This window comes from Pygocentrus nattereri, chromosome 24 (assembly GCF_015220715.1).
Source record: "Pygocentrus nattereri isolate fPygNat1 chromosome 24, fPygNat1.pri, whole genome shotgun sequence".
Classification (NCBI taxonomy): domain Eukaryota; kingdom Metazoa; phylum Chordata; class Actinopteri; order Characiformes; family Serrasalmidae; genus Pygocentrus; species Pygocentrus nattereri.
The window spans coordinates 33,027,481-33,045,605 of record NC_051234.1 but is presented as its reverse complement, the minus strand read 5'-3'; the positions used below and the strand labels follow the sequence as shown (position 1 = coordinate 33,045,605).

At 45.0% G+C, this 18,125-nt stretch overlaps 1 protein-coding gene across 1 annotated transcript in view; it reads right to left on the bottom strand.

Moving 5' to 3' along the window:
* Positions 1-18,125, bottom strand: part of tmx3b (thioredoxin related transmembrane protein 3b) — a 107,470-nt gene that overhangs the window by 66,465 nt on the left and 22,880 nt on the right. Inside the window, exons 8-9 of the mRNA XM_037534170.1 lie at positions 11,760-11,837; positions 9,147-9,213 (exon numbers count right to left, since the gene is read on the bottom strand). Of these exons, the coding sequence (XP_037390067.1) occupies positions 9,147-9,213; positions 11,760-11,837 (145 nt within the window). The remainder of the gene's footprint in view (positions 1-9,146; positions 9,214-11,759; positions 11,838-18,125) is intronic.

Below are 18,125 nucleotides of genomic sequence, written 5' to 3'. Positions count from 1 at the left end.
CAGACTTAAGAGTTTGTTATCGATTTTAGTGGTTTTCTTGGTTCATTTATTAAATTTTATCGTTATTTATTTTTCTAACTGTCATTTGATCATTTTTATCATCAATTTATTATATTACTATTATTATTATTATTATTACCACCTTTTTTTCTTACCCTACTCAGGAGTTTTATTTACTTCATTTTATTACTATATTTGTGCTTTACTGGTTTAACCGGTTGCCCTGATTTGTCTTAATATTTCCAAATTTGTATTTTTTTTGTATCCTTCCTAATTTTAACAATAATTTCTGCTAATTTTGGGTGGAGGGTTATTATCACAAACGCATATTTAATAAAGATTTAAATAAAGGTTGAGGCTAAACAGTCTGACTGCTGTCAGGTAACTGTTAAGGCTGTTGAGTGAGCCATCTGACCCGTCAATGATGTGTCCGGCAGTGTGTTTATACGGTTCAGGGGAAACTTTAAACTGAAGGAGTCTTCGAGTGACTTACTTCCACTCAAACGAAGACTGTTCCACCACTCGAACTCAAAAAGACGGCTCTCAATGCAAACATGCACACGCCTTCGTCCTGCTAATGAGGAGCCGACACAGGGAGACGCCGCTATATGCAAATACGGCGCAGACCGACTGATCGCAAACCAAATGAAACAGCCCTGCTGTCATAAACAGAACACACACAGCCACAACCAGGAACTCGGAGCGGACGACTCGGCAGGTACAGGAAAAACGGGAAAAGGGGGGAAAAATCTTTAGTGCCTTATATTTATGACAAAGACCTAAAACGGCTTTGATGACTCAAATTAGCTCAGCAAAAGAAAATAACCTCAAAATAAGATGATACAACACGTAGGAAATAAACTGGGCGGTGCTGACAAATATATATTCCCCAATATCACCAATCCCCAATGTCAGATATTTATGTTTTAATGTAAGGAAGTGTCCTATGTGCTGCTAAGAATGTCTTATGAACCAAACAGCTTGTTCTGCTTTGCCTAGAAATCCTAAAATTAGTTCATCATTTATTGATCATGGTCTAACTTCAATTTCTGAATGCTTCTGTGTAAATACACACATTTCAGATGGTAAATGTTTTCATATACGCTGAATGCTTTAGTGTACGTATACATTTCAGATGCAAAAGCTGTGTTTTTACAACTTTTTGGGTTTTATTTATTATTAAGTATGAATACACTAGGATTGGTGTGTGTGTGTGTGTGTGTGTGTGTGTGTGTGTGTGTGTGTGTGTGTGTGTAGCGCTGAAGGACCGAGCAAAACAACTGTGCTCAATATCCGTTTCCACTGGTTAAATCTGCCAGCTCTCTCTTCAAATTGTCCGTTCTACCTTAAATGGAGCTGCAGTTACAGTCTGGCGCCTGTGCAGGATCGGCAGTCGTGTAAGGCGGAACACAAATACTGAATAAAAAGCTCGGCCTCTTAAATCTCATTTCACTGCCGGAATTCGGCGAGTATTCCCGTCACTCACGCTTCAGTACCAGGTGCTCCACGGCTTGTTTTGCACACAAAGTGAAGTGAACTGCATCGGCTGCAGTGGACTAGACGGCGGGAGGTGATCGAGAAACTCCTGCTTTTCCCTTTCCGTTGAAACACGACTGAATTACCCCTTCAGCCATTCAGCTAAACGGGACAACGTTACAGACGTGTGAACATCATGTGGGCGGTGTTTATTTGTGCCATGCCAGTGTGGCGCTTCGACTAGGGGTTGCACGACTTCAGATTTATTTATTTAGTCTTTTACGTCACCTGTTCCGTGACGAAGGTCAAGTTGATGTCAACTAATCAATGATGACATCATGAATGGAACCACAAGCGAAGGGAACGATCTACAACAAGCAATTGTTTCCCACAAGCACTGGATCAAGCCTTCAGGGAACCAGCGATACGGAACCTAGAATCTCAAATTTGTATCCGACTTCAGTGCAAGCTGGGAAGCCTGGTGGAGATCCGAAGAGCCAGAGAAACGCTGTACCTCAGTGAATATCAGAGGAACCAACTTCAATCTGTTCAGGATGAGGGGTCGTTACGCCCCCTTTCCACCTACTCATGACAAGGTTCAACATCTGATCTGCGAAGCTCTGTAGATCGGAGGAGAAACGGTTAAACGAAGCCCGTCCCCACAGGTCAGCAGAGCATGGTGCACCCTTTCCAGCGAGCCCTGGAAAGCAGCGCAAGTCTGTGCAACTCCTAACTTCAACATATACACTGGATGTACCTGTAAAACCACCCACGACATGAACTAAACGCCAAAGCGAACCGGACACGGTACTCCGAACTTTACCCAGACCGAAATCGGAATTCCAGGAAAAAAAATTAGCATTTAGTTTTAAAGTATGCAGAACCAAGGGTGGGCAATATGACAATGTTATTGTTATCGTGAAAATCTGCATAACAATAACTTTTCTGACCATTTTCTATCGTCAGTGCTAAAAGAACCCTTAACAACTGCATGTGTGATTAATAATAACAATAAGAACATAATTAGTCCGGTTTAATTACAGTGCATTGAAATGTTGAATAAAAACAATGAGATATATATATATATATATATATCTTTTATAACCATTCCAAATGAACAAACCTCAGAAAAACTACTATCGTGATGAGTGTCGTGTATCGTGAACATGCCTTTAATAATACTGTGTTTTCGTCCTATTTCAAAAACCATCTGACGCACAGGGAAAAACGCAATCGCAGCTGCTTGACTTCAGTTTTCTCGTCTACGAATTCCACCAAAACCAAAAGCCACTACTGTGTGAAAACATCAGTGGCTACGTATGAGCATCAGAATCACCCAGCACAAAAAAAGAACAGAACTTGGCGTCAGTAGCTCCTCAGTGGTAACTCCATGATTATTCATGCTTCAAAACATTTCCGGGCGTGTTGAAGCTAAAGTGAAGGACAAACAAGTGCATCGCAGTCTTGCATGACTTAACGGAGACGCTCTCATAAAGAACGCGCCTTTCATCGTTTATGTATCAGGAAGTACTTCACAACCAACGTCCTTGGCAGACAGAATCCAGCATAACTCAGTTTATTCACTCAAATTCTCCAGCAGAGACGAGAGGAGATGAGCGGAGAGTTCAGACATGTTAATGGCTGCTCAGTATCAGCTTCTTGACCAGCTCTGTCAGTCCATTCATTATCCAAGCCTCTTCTCCGTCAGGGTCGCAGGGGGTGCTGGAGCCTATCCCAGCAGTCTTCGGGCGGAAGGCAGGATACACCCTGGACAGGTCGCCAGTCCATCGCAGGGCAGACAGACACAGACAGTCACTCACACCCAGGGGCAATTCAGCACGTCCAATTGGCCTGACTGCATGTCTGTGAACTGTGGGAGGAAACCGGAGAACCCGGAGGAACCCCACGCAGACACGGGGAGAACATGCAGACTCCACACAGAGAGGACCCCAGCCCAGCTCTGTCCACAGAATCGTTATTGAACCCCTTAAACCGCAAGGAACCGTTTCACAGTAGGGCTCACAGTAATTAACGAAGGATGCACCGAAATTTCCATCGAAAAATTCCAGCCATAAACGGTAAAAATCGGTGCAAAAAAGTCAGCCAGACGGATTTACTCCACACACTGCAAAGGATATTTGACAAGCCCTTTGTAATGGCTGTTCAGGTCCAGCACCAAGAGGCGATACAACACCCTTTGACTTCTTCACTTCAGGTCTGTTGCTACTGGAAAGCACAGCATTCTGCTCAATATGAAGGACACAGCACAACAACAGAAGCAGAAGGTCCTCCGCTTCGGAGCATAAAAGTGTCAAATTTCACAAAAAATGAACTGCCTCGGATGAACGATGTTCCGTTTTTGCGGATGTTGGATTTCGAATACTATATTTCGTGCTCCAGAACTTCAGCAGTAATCAACAGCGAACATTCGAAGCTTCGTCCTGCAAGACGGTTAAAGTCATTCAGAAAACCCGCAACTGACGTCCGCGGATTCATCCACTGTAAAATCTGGATCTCCAGGCTAGCTGCTCTGCCACAGCCACGCTGGGATTACACGCTGTCTAGCATGGCATTAATATGAGTGGCGAGTAAGAGGAATGTCAGGAGATGGAATAGTATATATTTCCACAGTTTAACAGAGTGATTAAAATATGGTGTAAGAATACTCCGAGAAAACACACTGTGGCGTCGCCGCGCTGTGCCGTGAGCGTTCCAGTTTTTTTAGAGACGGAATGTTTATGTTGAGCTGTTGATGAGCGTCAGATTAAGCTGTCATAGTCAGATCTGCCGGAGTCGTTAGCCACACTCTGGAAATGTCCACATTCCCCGTTTTACAGACACCTAAACAGAATAAAACTAATTCCCTCTCCCTGCCCTTTTCCGAGTATACGACCGCCCACATGTCCGCTGGACACTGAAGGACGACTGACTGTCGAGCTCTACTGCTACCCACTTCAGACCAGCTGCCCACGCCCCAGCTACCACCACCTGCCTTGGACCACCTGCCCACCCTACACTGATGTTCTCATGGACTCCCAGCTATTCCTACTACTAATATTACTGCTATTAATATTAGTATTGTAATAACTCTGTAGGTAGTCTGACCAGAGGAGGACGGGTCCCCCCTGGTGAGCCTGGTTCCTCCCAAGGTTTCTTCCTCAGCTCTGAGGGAGGTTCTCCTGGCCACTGGCACCCCCGGCTTGCTCACCTGGGGGTTTTACATTCTTGTCAAAACTCTGTCTTTTCTGGAATTCTGGGAAGCTGCTTTGTGACACATCTGTTGTAAAAGGTTCCGGAGAAGCCGTTTCTTCTCACCGAGTTTGGCCCCATTTTCAGAAAAGTAAAAATGAAGCTACATTATGGATCCTAACCTTCAGCCCTCAAAGCTTCTCCTGAGAACCCTGAACGCTCCACGTCACATTCACAGCTCCCTCATCTTCAGCGCATGCTTCTTTTCCAGTCGGCTTTTCGCCTTCTAGCTCGGCGCCACCACACGTTTCGGCACGCCGACCCGAAGCTCTGCTTCTGGGCTTATATGCTCTCCAGAGTACCTGGAGGCGAGCTCACACCCCCAGAGGACGAAGTGTGTAATGGACAGTGCACTGTCTAACTAAGTGGGCACTACCTCTACTAATACCCCCTCTTACAAAAAACAAAACAAACAAACAAACAAACAAACATCTATTTTTCATATTCAGCTTTTCTTTTTTTTAACCTTTGTTTTTTTTTATTAACTACAAACCGTGTATCTTACTACAGGTTAGTAAGACTCAAAAAGAAGCATTTTCACAACTTCAGTCTCAAAGCTGGAGTTTCATATACGCAGCAACGCATCGGCAACTATGTGGTCTTCCCCTGGAACGTGTACGGTGGTCAGATTATACGGCTGTAAAATTAAACTCCACCCGAACGCACACTCTTGGGTTCTAGTCTTCCTAGACTAGGAGAATAGTTAGTCGTTTAAACCCGTAAAGCCATGACATCACAAAACTAACTAGACAGTAATTATTAAAGACTAATAATAACAACAATAAATAACAAATAAAGTAACATCAATAATACAGGTTAAGCTGATCTTACACAGCATCCAGTCTGTGACGCATTCCGAGACTTTGGCTTGTTTTAAAATCAGAGTAACTGGGTCGTGTGCATGTTCACGTGGTGCACGGTAAAGCGGATCAGCACGTGGAACCGGAACGCAATCCTGCTATTAGCTTATTATTAATTTGTTCCATCAAGACGACAATAAGAGACAACTGAAGTGTGAAGTAGAAGCCGAAGCACTCGCTCCTTTCTTTCTCTGAACTGGTCGCGTTTACATTTTAAAACAAATGCAAAAGCAGAACTGAGAAAAAGTAAAAGGCAGAAACAGTAGCCTGGCGTTCCCGCTCACTTAAAACATTCTTCAGTAAAGAAAATGGTTCTATATGGAACCATGAACACTTAAAGGAATGCTCTGCATGACTAAAGGGTTCTCTGCTTCATTAAATGCTTTTTTTGACTGACGGAGAGTTTATGGTTCTATGTAAAACCTTTTTGAAAAGGGTTCTGAATAGCACCAAAAAGGGTTCTTTAGTTCCAGGCTTGACGTTATAACTATGCAAGAACCCTTTTCAAAAAGGTTCTATACATGACCATCTACAGCACGTTCTCAATCAATCAAAAAAAATGTAACGATGCAAAGAACCCTTGAAATCATACAATTTTACTAAAGGACGCTTGAAGAACCATCAAGCTTGTACTAGACACAGGAAACTGCTGAATTTGGATTCTGAGCTCAGAATCTTCTAACATCTCACACGTTTTCTTCCAGGTGCTCCCGAGCGACCATGACGGCGTTCAGCAGCTGTGAGACGCTCTGTATCCAGATCCTGGAGGACTCGGCGGAGAGCGGACTGTTTGTGGTCCGTGTGACCTGCAGTGACCTGTTCCTGCTGGGCTACTGGTGGAATAGAGAGCCATTCCAGAGCGAGCTGCTGGAGCAGACCGGCACAGTGAGAACCACCAGGCTGGACCAAACCCTGGGGCTGGAGTTTGTGCTGCGAGTTAGGCACAGAGCACCAGGCCTGGGAAACGCTCACTACTGGAGCCCCTTCATCCTGAGGCTGTGCTTGGACGCTCTGCGCTTTCGCTTTCAGTTGCCACCGCTGGCGCAGGCCATGGGCATTCAGGAGGCAATGCAGGAGACCGGAGAGCTCGTTCTACAGCGGTGAGGAGTGCAGAAGAACCTAACCAATGAATACTGGAGTTTAGGTGCACTTGGATGGAAAAACCTGCCGAAGAGTTTCTTTAAGGATGGAAAATCTTGCCAAGATGCCAGATAAAAACTGATTTTCATGGAAAGGAAAAAAAAATAACGACTATCTTTCCAAACGTTTTTTTTTTTAAAAGAAAGCATACTGTTGGAATTTTTAAAGACTGCGAGACTATCAAGATTAATCTAATTCCCAAGTTTTTGGACCTAGCTTCGACTTCTGATATTCATTTTTTTAAACTTTAAAGGCTTCATTTCACATTTGTTAGTTTTCTTGATTTTTGAAAATTAGGACAAGAAAAGAAAAGCTTCAGCACGTCTAACGTATAACCCCTCAAAACAAACAAACAGCCAAAAAGCAGATTTTATCCCCACCAGGACTTTACGACATCCTTTCCTTCCTCAACAACTTCCCAAGAGGAGCTGAAATGAACACGGGAGGTAACGCTCAGACGAAGGCAGAGGGCTCAGAGTCAGAATGAGTCATATTGATCCACCTCTTTGCACAGTCCTGAGAAGCTCTTACTCCAGTACGCCACACCCTAAGGGTCAGCAGTCGAGGTGCGTGTCTGTTCTATATTTAATAACCGGCGCAGCGTCAGAGTTATTGAAATGAACACGTCTTTCACTTCATGCAAAGCCTGTGGTCTGGGCAGGAACCTCACTCACGTTATAAGCTGATCTCTTTCAGGCATGTGTTTCCACGTTCTGCCCTGGCAAGGCATTTTAGCTCAACACACGCCAGCATCGGTTTGCCAACCCTTACAAAAGCGTGAGAAACTCAACCCGCCCCCCCAGAACAGGTCCAGTCCCATTTCACCCCTTGCGTTTCACCCACCCAAATCTTAGCCCTGCCCTCTGTTTAATGTGCTCTCGTCTACGGGTGGGGGTCCTGATTCTTGTTGAGACAGTGGGGTGGGGTGAAGTGTTGGGGCTACTTGACCCTCCAAACGGAGTATATATGAGACTTCAAACAGAGAGATATGAGAAAGAAAAAAAAAAAACACATCAAGACGGAGAACAAGAAGAACAAGAGACCAAAGAAACCCAGAATTTTCTCTGTTAAAAATTACGACAACCACTATTTTATCGTAATTTAATGTCTTTATGATGTATTTTGGTCGTTTCCTTCAAAACAGGCATAAAGAATTGTTAGTAGCATGCTGATGTCTCTGTAGCTAACTGGCTAACTTTCCCATTCCACCTTAAATAGTCCAGCAGTTCTGATGCCTGAAGCTCCAGAATGTAACTGCTGCTCCGTTTAAGGTGGAACGGGAAAATTCTAACAAGAATCTGGAGAATCTCTGACTTCAGCTTCATATCACTGAAGAATTAGGGGGGGTGATAATAAATAACTGCCCCCCTCTTTGAAGGCGTATGATCCCTAAATGTAACTAAAGCCCAGCAGTGAGGAGCTGAACTTCCCCTCCTCTGCTGTCCCTGCAGACGGGCAGGGTCGCCTACAGAGCGGCGCTAGTAGCTGTTAATGAAGTGATGCTCTTTTATTAGAGGGTCTCATTTCAGAGGGAAGATCTCAACCACTGCCCTGTAGCTCAGGAACAAGGGGTTAAGGTGACACTTGGAAACAAGGGGTAGGGGTAAGAATAAGGAATGGGACTGAGGCCTTGGTGTAAACAGGGACCATGATGTTGAGAACCTGGCTAGCAGAAAGTGCGTACAGGCCAGCTGGAAGATGCAAACCCCTGCTGGTGTGTCAAACGAAAGAAACGAACGCCTGAAAGAGAACAGCAGATTCTGGTGATGATGCCAAAGGAACCCTGGGCTGATATCTGATATTTTTCATGTGCATATGTGCCCATGCTGATACATAAACATTTACAAAATATAGAAAGTACACTGTGATTCACCTGGATTAGGAGTGAACCATTCATTAGTGGAATTCATTAAAGAATTACCAGCCTCGTGACCGGAAGGTCGCCGGTTCGATCCCCAGAGCCGATAGTATCTGACTCAGGTGTCCTTGAGCAAGACACCTAACCCCCAACTGCTCCCCGGGCGCCGTGGATTGGGCTGCCTACCGCTCCGGGCAAGTGTGCTCACTGCCCCCTAGTGTGTGTGTGTGTGTGTGTGTGTGTGTGTGTGTGTGTGTGTGTGTGTGTGTGTGTGTGTGTGTGTGTGTGTTGACTAGTGTGTATGTGGTGTCTCACTGCACTGATGGGCTAAACGCGGAGGTGATATTTCCCCATTGTGGGGATAATAAGGGTCACTTAACTAACCAAATAAACAAATAATTGCTCCCGGAGATGCTTTAAAGGGGTTCAGTCACTAATAATGTTACATCTACACTCGTGTACACGCTTACATCAAAAATACTTTCTGAAAATAAAAATAAATGTACTTTACTCGTTTCGGTTTCCCTCAAGTTCCCTTCGCTGTTCTCAGACTCATCACTCACCATCATAAGTGAAGTAGGTTCCGTCCTTGAAGACAACGACTGAGGGCAATTCAGGCAAAGTCAGAGGCTGCAGGGGGAAAGAAACAGAGCCAGGAGGAGAGTCAGATTTGTCAGATGAATACCTTCATGGATTTTTCCATTTCACTGAAACTTACTGATAGTACTTTAAGCGCTATGGTCGACTTCATTAGAGGATAAATCTTGGTGGAGATGCTAAAGACACTCGCACATATCCGATTATTCAATACTGGGTAGATTGATAGCAAACGCAGCAGAAATAGACTCATGAACAAACAGGAACGAGAGGACATTCGACGTCAGCCATAAACCGAACGTAACAGAAAGGAATTCAGTAAGAGGTCCATGTAAGAGGTATAGGAGAACCCTGAGAGACCGAAGAGAAGCTGGCATTACTAAACCACACAGGATGATAAGGAGCCGGAGATCACGCCCCTACGCTGATCCTTTCTATAGGAACTAAAGGATTGGCCATGTTATGCTTCAGCAACAGTTTCTACATTTCTTAGTGTAGACTATGTTATATAAACTATAAGTTGATTTAAACCCCAGTTTCAGCTATAAACGGGCAACAGAACTGTGCAGAAGTCCGAGATTACACCAGGGCTGAAAGACTAATCATCTGTATGTTGATATCATAACTTGAAAAGTGCAATTTTTCATATAAAACACATTTATGTGCTCATAAGAAGCGTTTGTGTAATCATAAGGGAGGAAAACACACACACACAACTTTTAATGTAAGTCAGTGGAATTCAACAGCAACAGTGGTCAGGACCCCCATGGAGTACTCTTTGGGTGGTGGATCATTCTCAGAATTGCAGTAACACTGATGAGGTGGTGGTGGTGTTAATATGTGTTGTGCTGGTGCGAGTGGATCAGACGCAGCAGTGCTGCTGGAGTTTTTAAACACTGTCCACTCACTGTCCACTCTATTAGACACTCCTACCTTGTAGATGTAAAGTCAGAGACGACAGCTCATCTGCTGCTGCACAGTTTGTGTTGGTCATCCTCTAGTCCTTCATCAGTGGTCACAGGACGCTGCCCACAGGATGCTGCCCACAGGACGCTGCCCACAGGACGCTGCCCACAGGACGCTGCCCACAGGACGCCGCCCACAGGACGCCGCCCACAGGACGCCGCCCACAGGACGCCGCCCACAGGACGCCGCCCACAGGACGCTGCCCACAGGACGCCGCCCACAGGACGCCGCCCACAGGACGCTGCTGACTGGATATTTTTGGTTCTCAGTCCAGCAGCGACACTGAGGTGTTTAAAAACTCCAGCAGCACTGCTGTGTCTGATCCACTCGCACCAGCACAACACACACTAACACACCACCACCAAGACCATGTCACTGCAGTGCTGAGAATGACCACCACCCAAACAGTACCTGCTCTGTGAGGGTCCATGGGGGTCCTGACCACTGAAGAACAGGGTAACAGAGTATCAGAGAAACAGATGGACTACAGTCTGTAACTGTAGAACTACAGAGTGCAGCTATACGGTCAGTGGAGCTGATAAAGTGGACAATACATGTAGAACGAAGGAGGTGGTCAGAACGTTACGCCTGACCGGTGTTTATATATGTACATACAAAATACTACAAAATAGAAATTCCAGTCCAAATAATAAAATATAATTTACAGTATTTAGTGCATCCACCTTTCATCTTTCAGCTTCTGTTCTTCTCAGGAGCCTCACTTCCAGCTCCTCTAAGAACCTGCAGACACGCCTCCAGAGCTCAGTCTGAGAAGCTGGTTGATTTCCTGAAGTAATCAAACCCATTCAGTGGTGCTGAGGCCTACACTCTGGGGCGGTCAGTCCATCTGTCAGCTTCTTTGTCTGGTGTGTCCGTCTCCTTTTCTCAGTGAGGTTCTTCTTGATCAGCTACACGTCCTTTCAGACCCACAGCGCTGAGTGGTCTTCTCACAGTGGAAGGATGGACAGAAACACCTGTGGATGTTTTCAGATCTGAAGCAGCTTGATCTTCTCCTCTCTCTCAGAGATCAAAGCTTTCAGTGCTGTTTATCTGATGGGGGCAGTTTGGGTGGCTACCAGGTCTTCCAGGTGGTTGTTGGGAGGAATTTTTTCCTCTGGAGCTTTTAAAGATTTATCTACATAATTTTCTAACTAAACTCCACTTTTGGCACCACCTGGTTTTCCATTTATTTTCCCTTGACTTTCCTTTTCTTCATGGAAGCTGATTATCTTGAATTTATTCTCCTCAGAAACATCTCCTGAATGATATGTCTAATGAATCTATACCTGTACTTGTAAGTAATACGTTTTAACTGGAAATTAAATAAATAAAAAGTGCTCTGAGACTTTTGCACAGTTCTGTACATAATACCCCACTAATAAAGCGTCACAAAATGAAACGGAAATATCCTATTTCTGGAATTTTTAGCATGCAACTCCTAACTTTAAGTGTCCCAAATTCCATCCAGCTTGGGACTGGTCTTAATTATTATGAATGACTTTTATTCCCAGCAGAAAAAGCAGGACGTAATTTGGGTCAATACAAGGATGTTTGTGCAGCTCTGAATGATTCTGCGACTTCGACACGCTTTAAAGAACTCGGACACGTCTCACCTCTGGTAGGACGTCTTCGGAAGCGGAGAAGAAGTAGGTGTAAACAATGAGCTCGGAGGCCACGTCTATGTACTTCTCCTGAAATCACAGAACAGCAAGTCAACAAGGGACACCGTCAAAGTCACAGGAAAGGCAAACTGACCCGATTCTCAGATTACAACACTGCTGGTTTAAAGTGGGTCTGATCGTTATGAAAACTGCGCCAAAAGTACTGATTATCGATCAATCAACTTGATAACCAATAAAATCAGCAGATATAATTTTATATAGTCAGAAATGAACCGGTTTAACCAGTTTCTGTTAAACTCTTAAACTCCTCGAGACCACCGGTGGTCCCAAACCGCGCTCGAACATGTTCTCCATAACGTTCATATTCCATGAGCTCCATTCAGAAGCTGGGCGTCGTGTGAGGCTGTAGCTCTTCTCTCCAGTCTAATAGACGTTGACGTCATTTTAAACCCTTATAATAAAAGAAGCTGAACTCAGTTTGTTTTTCTACTGAAAGTCGACCCGTTTTTCCCCAAATCTGGGCTCTAAACTATAAACAGACGGCGTCTCTTCAGTGATCTGCTCTGGAAACATCACTTTTAGAGAACAACACAAAGAGCGGCCGAGATTTTTGGCCTTCAGCAGTAAATTGTGAGCGTGTAGTGAAATGTGGAGATCAGAAAACACACGTTCTGATCATTTGAAGAGGAACGTTTACAAAAAATAAACAAACAGAAAAAAATTGTAATAAAAATTAAAAACTGCATTTTGTGTTTAAGTGACACTTTTTAATCCCACAAACGGGGAAATTCCACCTCCGTATTTAACCCATCCGTGCAGTGAAACACCACACACACTAGGGGGCAGCGAGCCACTTGCCCAGAGCCGTGGGCAGCCTTATCCACAGCGCACAAGGAGCAACTGGGGGTCAGGCGTCTTGCTCAAGTCATAGACTGTCGGTGCTGGGGATCGAACCGGCAACCTTCTGGTCACAGGGCCAGTTCCCTGACCTCCAGCCCACGACTGCCCCACAGAGAAAGAAATGCTTTTTTGTCCTATTGTTCCACATCGGACTCAACGGGAGCCGAACCGGCAGCCAGACGCGGTAACCACTGTGCCACGGAACTGATTACTTGTGTGATCTTTGTCTAATATTTAAATTTGTTTGGTGACTTGAAACATTTAAGTGTGACAAACATGCAAAAGAGGAAGAAATCAGGAAGGGGGCAAACACTTTTTCACACCACCGTACAGATCATTCCATTCTGAGGTCTTGATCCATCTCAACACAGTGCAGCAGCGGCGACACAGCGCCGTGCATACGATCCTCTCCGCCGGCTGCGGGCCGATTACGCCGCTAGCTTGGCGTCAGCATCGTTTTATGGCCAATTCTTCACCGTGGGGTGGAGACGCTCCGTGACCGGGCTTTGCAAACTTCAACTCGCTCCACTTCATTCAGGACTGCTGGCGTTGAGGCCTTGGCAAAGCTGGGTTTACGATGCAATCCACAGAGCGGCTTGTGTCTCCGCAGCGGCCTTCAGACGGAGCGGGCGGACGGCTCACTGCCGAGTCTGACAGACCGGCCGAGGAAAAGCTGCAGCTCATGCTTTCTGACAGCTTTTATGGCTTTCTCAAAAAGACCAAATCTGACCCGACGCCGGCGTTACGGCTATGGATCTGCAGATGACCGTGAAGCCGTTGTCGCCGCTCGCATTCAACTGCTGGACGTGGCCACGGCAACGCTGCCTCAGGCCTTCTGTGAACAACAGCAGACTAACAAGCTTCTAACATGACACCATTTACACGCCGTGCAGCACAACAGCCAACTCAGCACGGCTGGCCACGCTCCACCCCACGACAGGGTGAAACGAGGGCGGTCATGATCACGAATCTTTAGCCGATGACTGAGAAATAACTGACTGTATTTGATTGGTCCTTTCTTGTTAACTGTAAAACTATTAAAGCTCAACTGTAAAGTGGCCCAAATAGCCTCCTTACTTACAATAGCTCACAATTACAGTACTGTCGAATCAACACTGCAAGCCCGCTCACACAAACATCCACAGATACACAGAATTATGTGGAGAGTCCAGCAAATTTAGGTTCTTCATCATAAAATATAAGAAGAAAACATCTATGCAGCATACATGCTAAAAAGCCTCTAAACACAGAGCAAGATGATTTTTTAAAACTAATTTTAGGGAAACGTATAGTAAAATAAATCAATCCATCACCATAAGCAAACATCTGAGTAAAGTCTAATGGCTATAGAGGGACTACAACGCTGCCATCTAGTGGTCAGGCGTTTAAACACAAAAACAAACCACCATCTGCCACAAATCTCTGCATATTAACTGTTAATTAAAAATCTATAGTGTGTGAGAATCAATACAGTATCACAAAATACAGTGCGATACTCAAGTGTATCAATATGTTCTTACACCCCCAGTAGCGAAAGGAAGTGCTAGAGGTGGGAGATGGGGCAAAAATATAATATTGCGATACTTCAGGCTAATTTTCACCACACACACGATGTGCCACATTATTTAGTTTTTGAGACATCTGATCAGCTGGAACAGAGAAAAAAAGAGAGACAGTAGTGCCACATTAAAAAAAAAAATACTATCAAAAAATTGATGATTTTTAATTCAGTATTTCGCACAAAATCCAGTTAAACAGGACTAATTTTGCTCTCTTCATAATGAAACATCATGGATCATGGTGTGGGGGTGTTTTTCAGGAGTTGGGCTCGACCCCTTAGTTCCAGTGAAAGGAACTCTTAAAGCTTCAGCACCAAGAGATTTTGGACAATTTCACACTCCCAACTTTGTGGGAACAGTTTGGGGACGGCCCCTTCCTGTTCCAACATGACTGCACACCAGTGCACAAAGCAGGTCCATAAAGACGTGGATGAGCCAGTTTGGTGTGGAAGAACTTGACTGGCCTGCACAGAGTCCTGACCTCAACCCCATAGAACACCTTTGGGATGAATTAGAGCGGAGACTGTGAGCCAGGCCTTCTCGTCCAACATCAGTGTCTGACCTCACAAATGTGCTTCTGGAAGAACGGTCAGAAATTCCCATAAACACTCCTAACCCTTGTGGAAAGCCTTCCCAGAAGAGCTGAAGCTGTTATAGCTGCAAAGGGTGAGCCGACACCATATTAAACCCTATGGATTAAGACTGGGACGTCACTCAACTTCATATCTGTGTGAAGCCAGACGACCGAATACTTTGGGCAGTATAATGTATAGCGTGTTTAAAGTGTGGCTTCCAAGACTCTTGTATCCCTATTTAGAATAGAGAGCTCTAATCCAGTCCTCAGGAGTCAGCCCACGTTTTGGCTCTGCTCCACTTCCCAACACATTCAATTCCAGCGGCTATTAGCGCTCTATAGCCCTTTTACCTGGCTCGGGTCTGTTTGGAGCTTGAATAGAACAAAAAGCATGGATTGATGGAGTCCCCAAAGACAAAGACACCACCGCAAGCTAAGTGCACAAAACAAAAGCCCCTTCAGCCGGGATTCATTATTCGGACGTGACAACAGCTCATCAGTGTTGAATCACAGCAACTTGTGAGAGAATTCGACAGCTTCAGGAGTTCCTAGTAATTATCCCAGAAAAGATCCTCAGTGCTGGGCAGCCGACGTTCCCCACACAGCTTCTGCCTGAGAGGATCAAACCTTCAACAAGGTGTTAAGTGATTAGACTATTCTTGTAATCCGAGAACAGAAAATGACAGGGAAACAACAAAGCCTCAACTTTTTAACAAGCTACGTGTTTCTCTTCCCCGCAAGGCAAAGACACCCCCGGGATGTTATTCTCCAAGCTGCGTGAGCTGATAGGCTATCTGCAGTCAACAGCTGTCAAACACAACATTTATGACAATGCAATTTGTTTGCTACAGTTTTCTGGTGGTGCAGAAATCACGCCGAGAGGAAAACATCAAGTCCCTGTGCTTTTGGCCTCATTATTATGATAATTTGTTGTGATTCATTTGCAGAAAGTAAATTAAAATTTCACTTATTGTAGAACAACAGTGACGAATGAAACACAGGAGGACACTACATGGACAAAAAGTACTGCGACACCCCTCCTGACTACTGAGTTCAGGTGCTTCTGTCACCTAACAGGTGGATAAAATTAAGCACATAGTCTTGCAGTCGCCATAAACAACGGCAGTAGAGGCTTGACTTTATACATGGCTCTGTCATAGGATGCCGCCTCTGCACAAGCCAGTTTGAGAAATTTCTCTCCTGCTAGATCTGCCCCAGACAACTGTAAGTGTAAGTAACAGCTCAGCCACGAAGCGGTAGACCGCACAAACTCACAGAGCGGGACCGCCGAGTGCTGAAGAGCACAGTGTCTATCCTCTAACAGTTTGGGGAAGAACCCGTCCTGTTCTAGCGTGACTGAGCCCCAGTGACCAAGGCAGCTTCATAAAGTTGGCTGGACGAGTTTGGTATGGAAGAACTCGACTCGACCTCACAGAACCCCGACATCGACCCCATCACACACCTTTGGGATGAATTAGAACACAGATTATGAGCCTGACCCTCTCGTCCAACATCAGCGTCTGACCTCACAAATGCTCTTCTGGATGAACGGACAAGAATTCCCACAGACTCTCTCCAACACCTTGTAGGAAGATTCCCAGAAGAGTGGAAGCGGTTAGAGCTGCAAAGGGGGACCAACTCCATATTAATGCATATGGATTAAGAATGGGATGTTATAGCTCCCGTGGGTGTGATGTGGACGTGTCCCAATATTTTTGTCCATATAGTGACGATTAACATTTCAGTGTCTTAACAATACCCAAGAGCTCCACACCAGAGTATCAGAGAAACAGATGGACTACAGTCTGTAACTGTAGAACTACAGAGTGCAGCTATACGGTCAGTGGAGCTGATAAAGTGGACAGTGAGCGTAGAAACGAGGAGGAGGTCAGAACGTTACGCCTGACCGGTGTGTATAAAAATATATAAAAACAAACATTAAAAAATAACGCTGCAGTTGTGCACGTCACTTCCACTGAAAGACCCAAACAACTGAACACTGTAAACAATAATGTATGTTAATAGTTACTGTATAATGTATGTTAATAGTTACTGTATAATGTTAATAAACACCAGGGTGTATAAACAAACTGGCAGTGCATAGTAATGAGTAGAGAGACCTAATGCCCAGTTTATGCTCAGAGCCTGGCCTGTCAGTGGCTCAGTACACAAACACAATGAAAAGGAGGCCTTTCAAAGAGGCTCTATAGAGAAGCATCCACAGCACGTTCTCCATCAATCTGAAGAACCCTTTCAGGATGCAAAGAACCTTTTCATCAGGCAGATGTCTCCACAGAAGAACCCTTGAAGAACCATCGCTTTTGACTGGGCAGGAAAGGACATCTCACAGTTTCGTGTGTCTGCTGTAATTATTCTCCTGACCCTGCAGGTCAAACATAATCATTCTGAAATCCACGGTACCGACAGCACGTCCAGCTCTCGCACTGCTGTAAACTGGGGGCTCAGATGGTGTTGCTGAGCCCGTGTGTAAACTAAGAGCGCGAGACAGAGAGACTGAGACTTCGCCTCCGGAAGAAATGCAAGATTCATAAACACTCGGAGAGGAGAATCTTCGAGGTGAGCCGGTCCATAACTCCGCATGTGCAGGTCAACATTAAAAGCATTCACACAGAAAGGTTCTCCATATAATACAGTAGAGCTGGGAGATACGGCAGAACGTGATGTGGCGATACTTCAGGAGGGTTTTCATGACTCATGATGCGTCACAATACTGAATTTTTCTGACATCTGACAAGTCGGAACACATTATAATGTGCCACATTATAAAAATACTACTAAAAACTCTGAAAAATCACGCCAAGCTGCACTAAATGCAACTAAACAGGATCAATTCTGCTGATTTTTAACTCCATGATCTGATCAGAAAAGCATTCGGTAACTAGAACTGGGTAATAGGGTAATGTAGACCGGTCAGGCGTAACGTTCTGACCACCTCCTCGTTTCTACACTCACTGTCCACTTTATCAGCTCCACTGACTGTATAGCTGCACTCTGTAGTTCTACAGTTACAGACTGTAGTCCATCTGTTTCTCTGATACTCTGTTACCCTGTTCTTCAGTGGTCAGGACCCCCATGGACCCTCACAGAGCAGGTACTGTTTGGGTGGTGGGTCATTCTCAGCACTGCAGTGACACTGACGTGGTGGTGGTGGTGTGTTAGTGTGTGTTGCGCTGGTCTGAGTGGATCAGACACAGCAGTGCTGCTGGAGTTTTTAAACACCTCAGTGTCGCTGCTGGACTGAGAATCGTCCACCAACCAGAAATATCCAGCCAACAGCGTCCTGTGGGCAGCGTCCTGTGACCA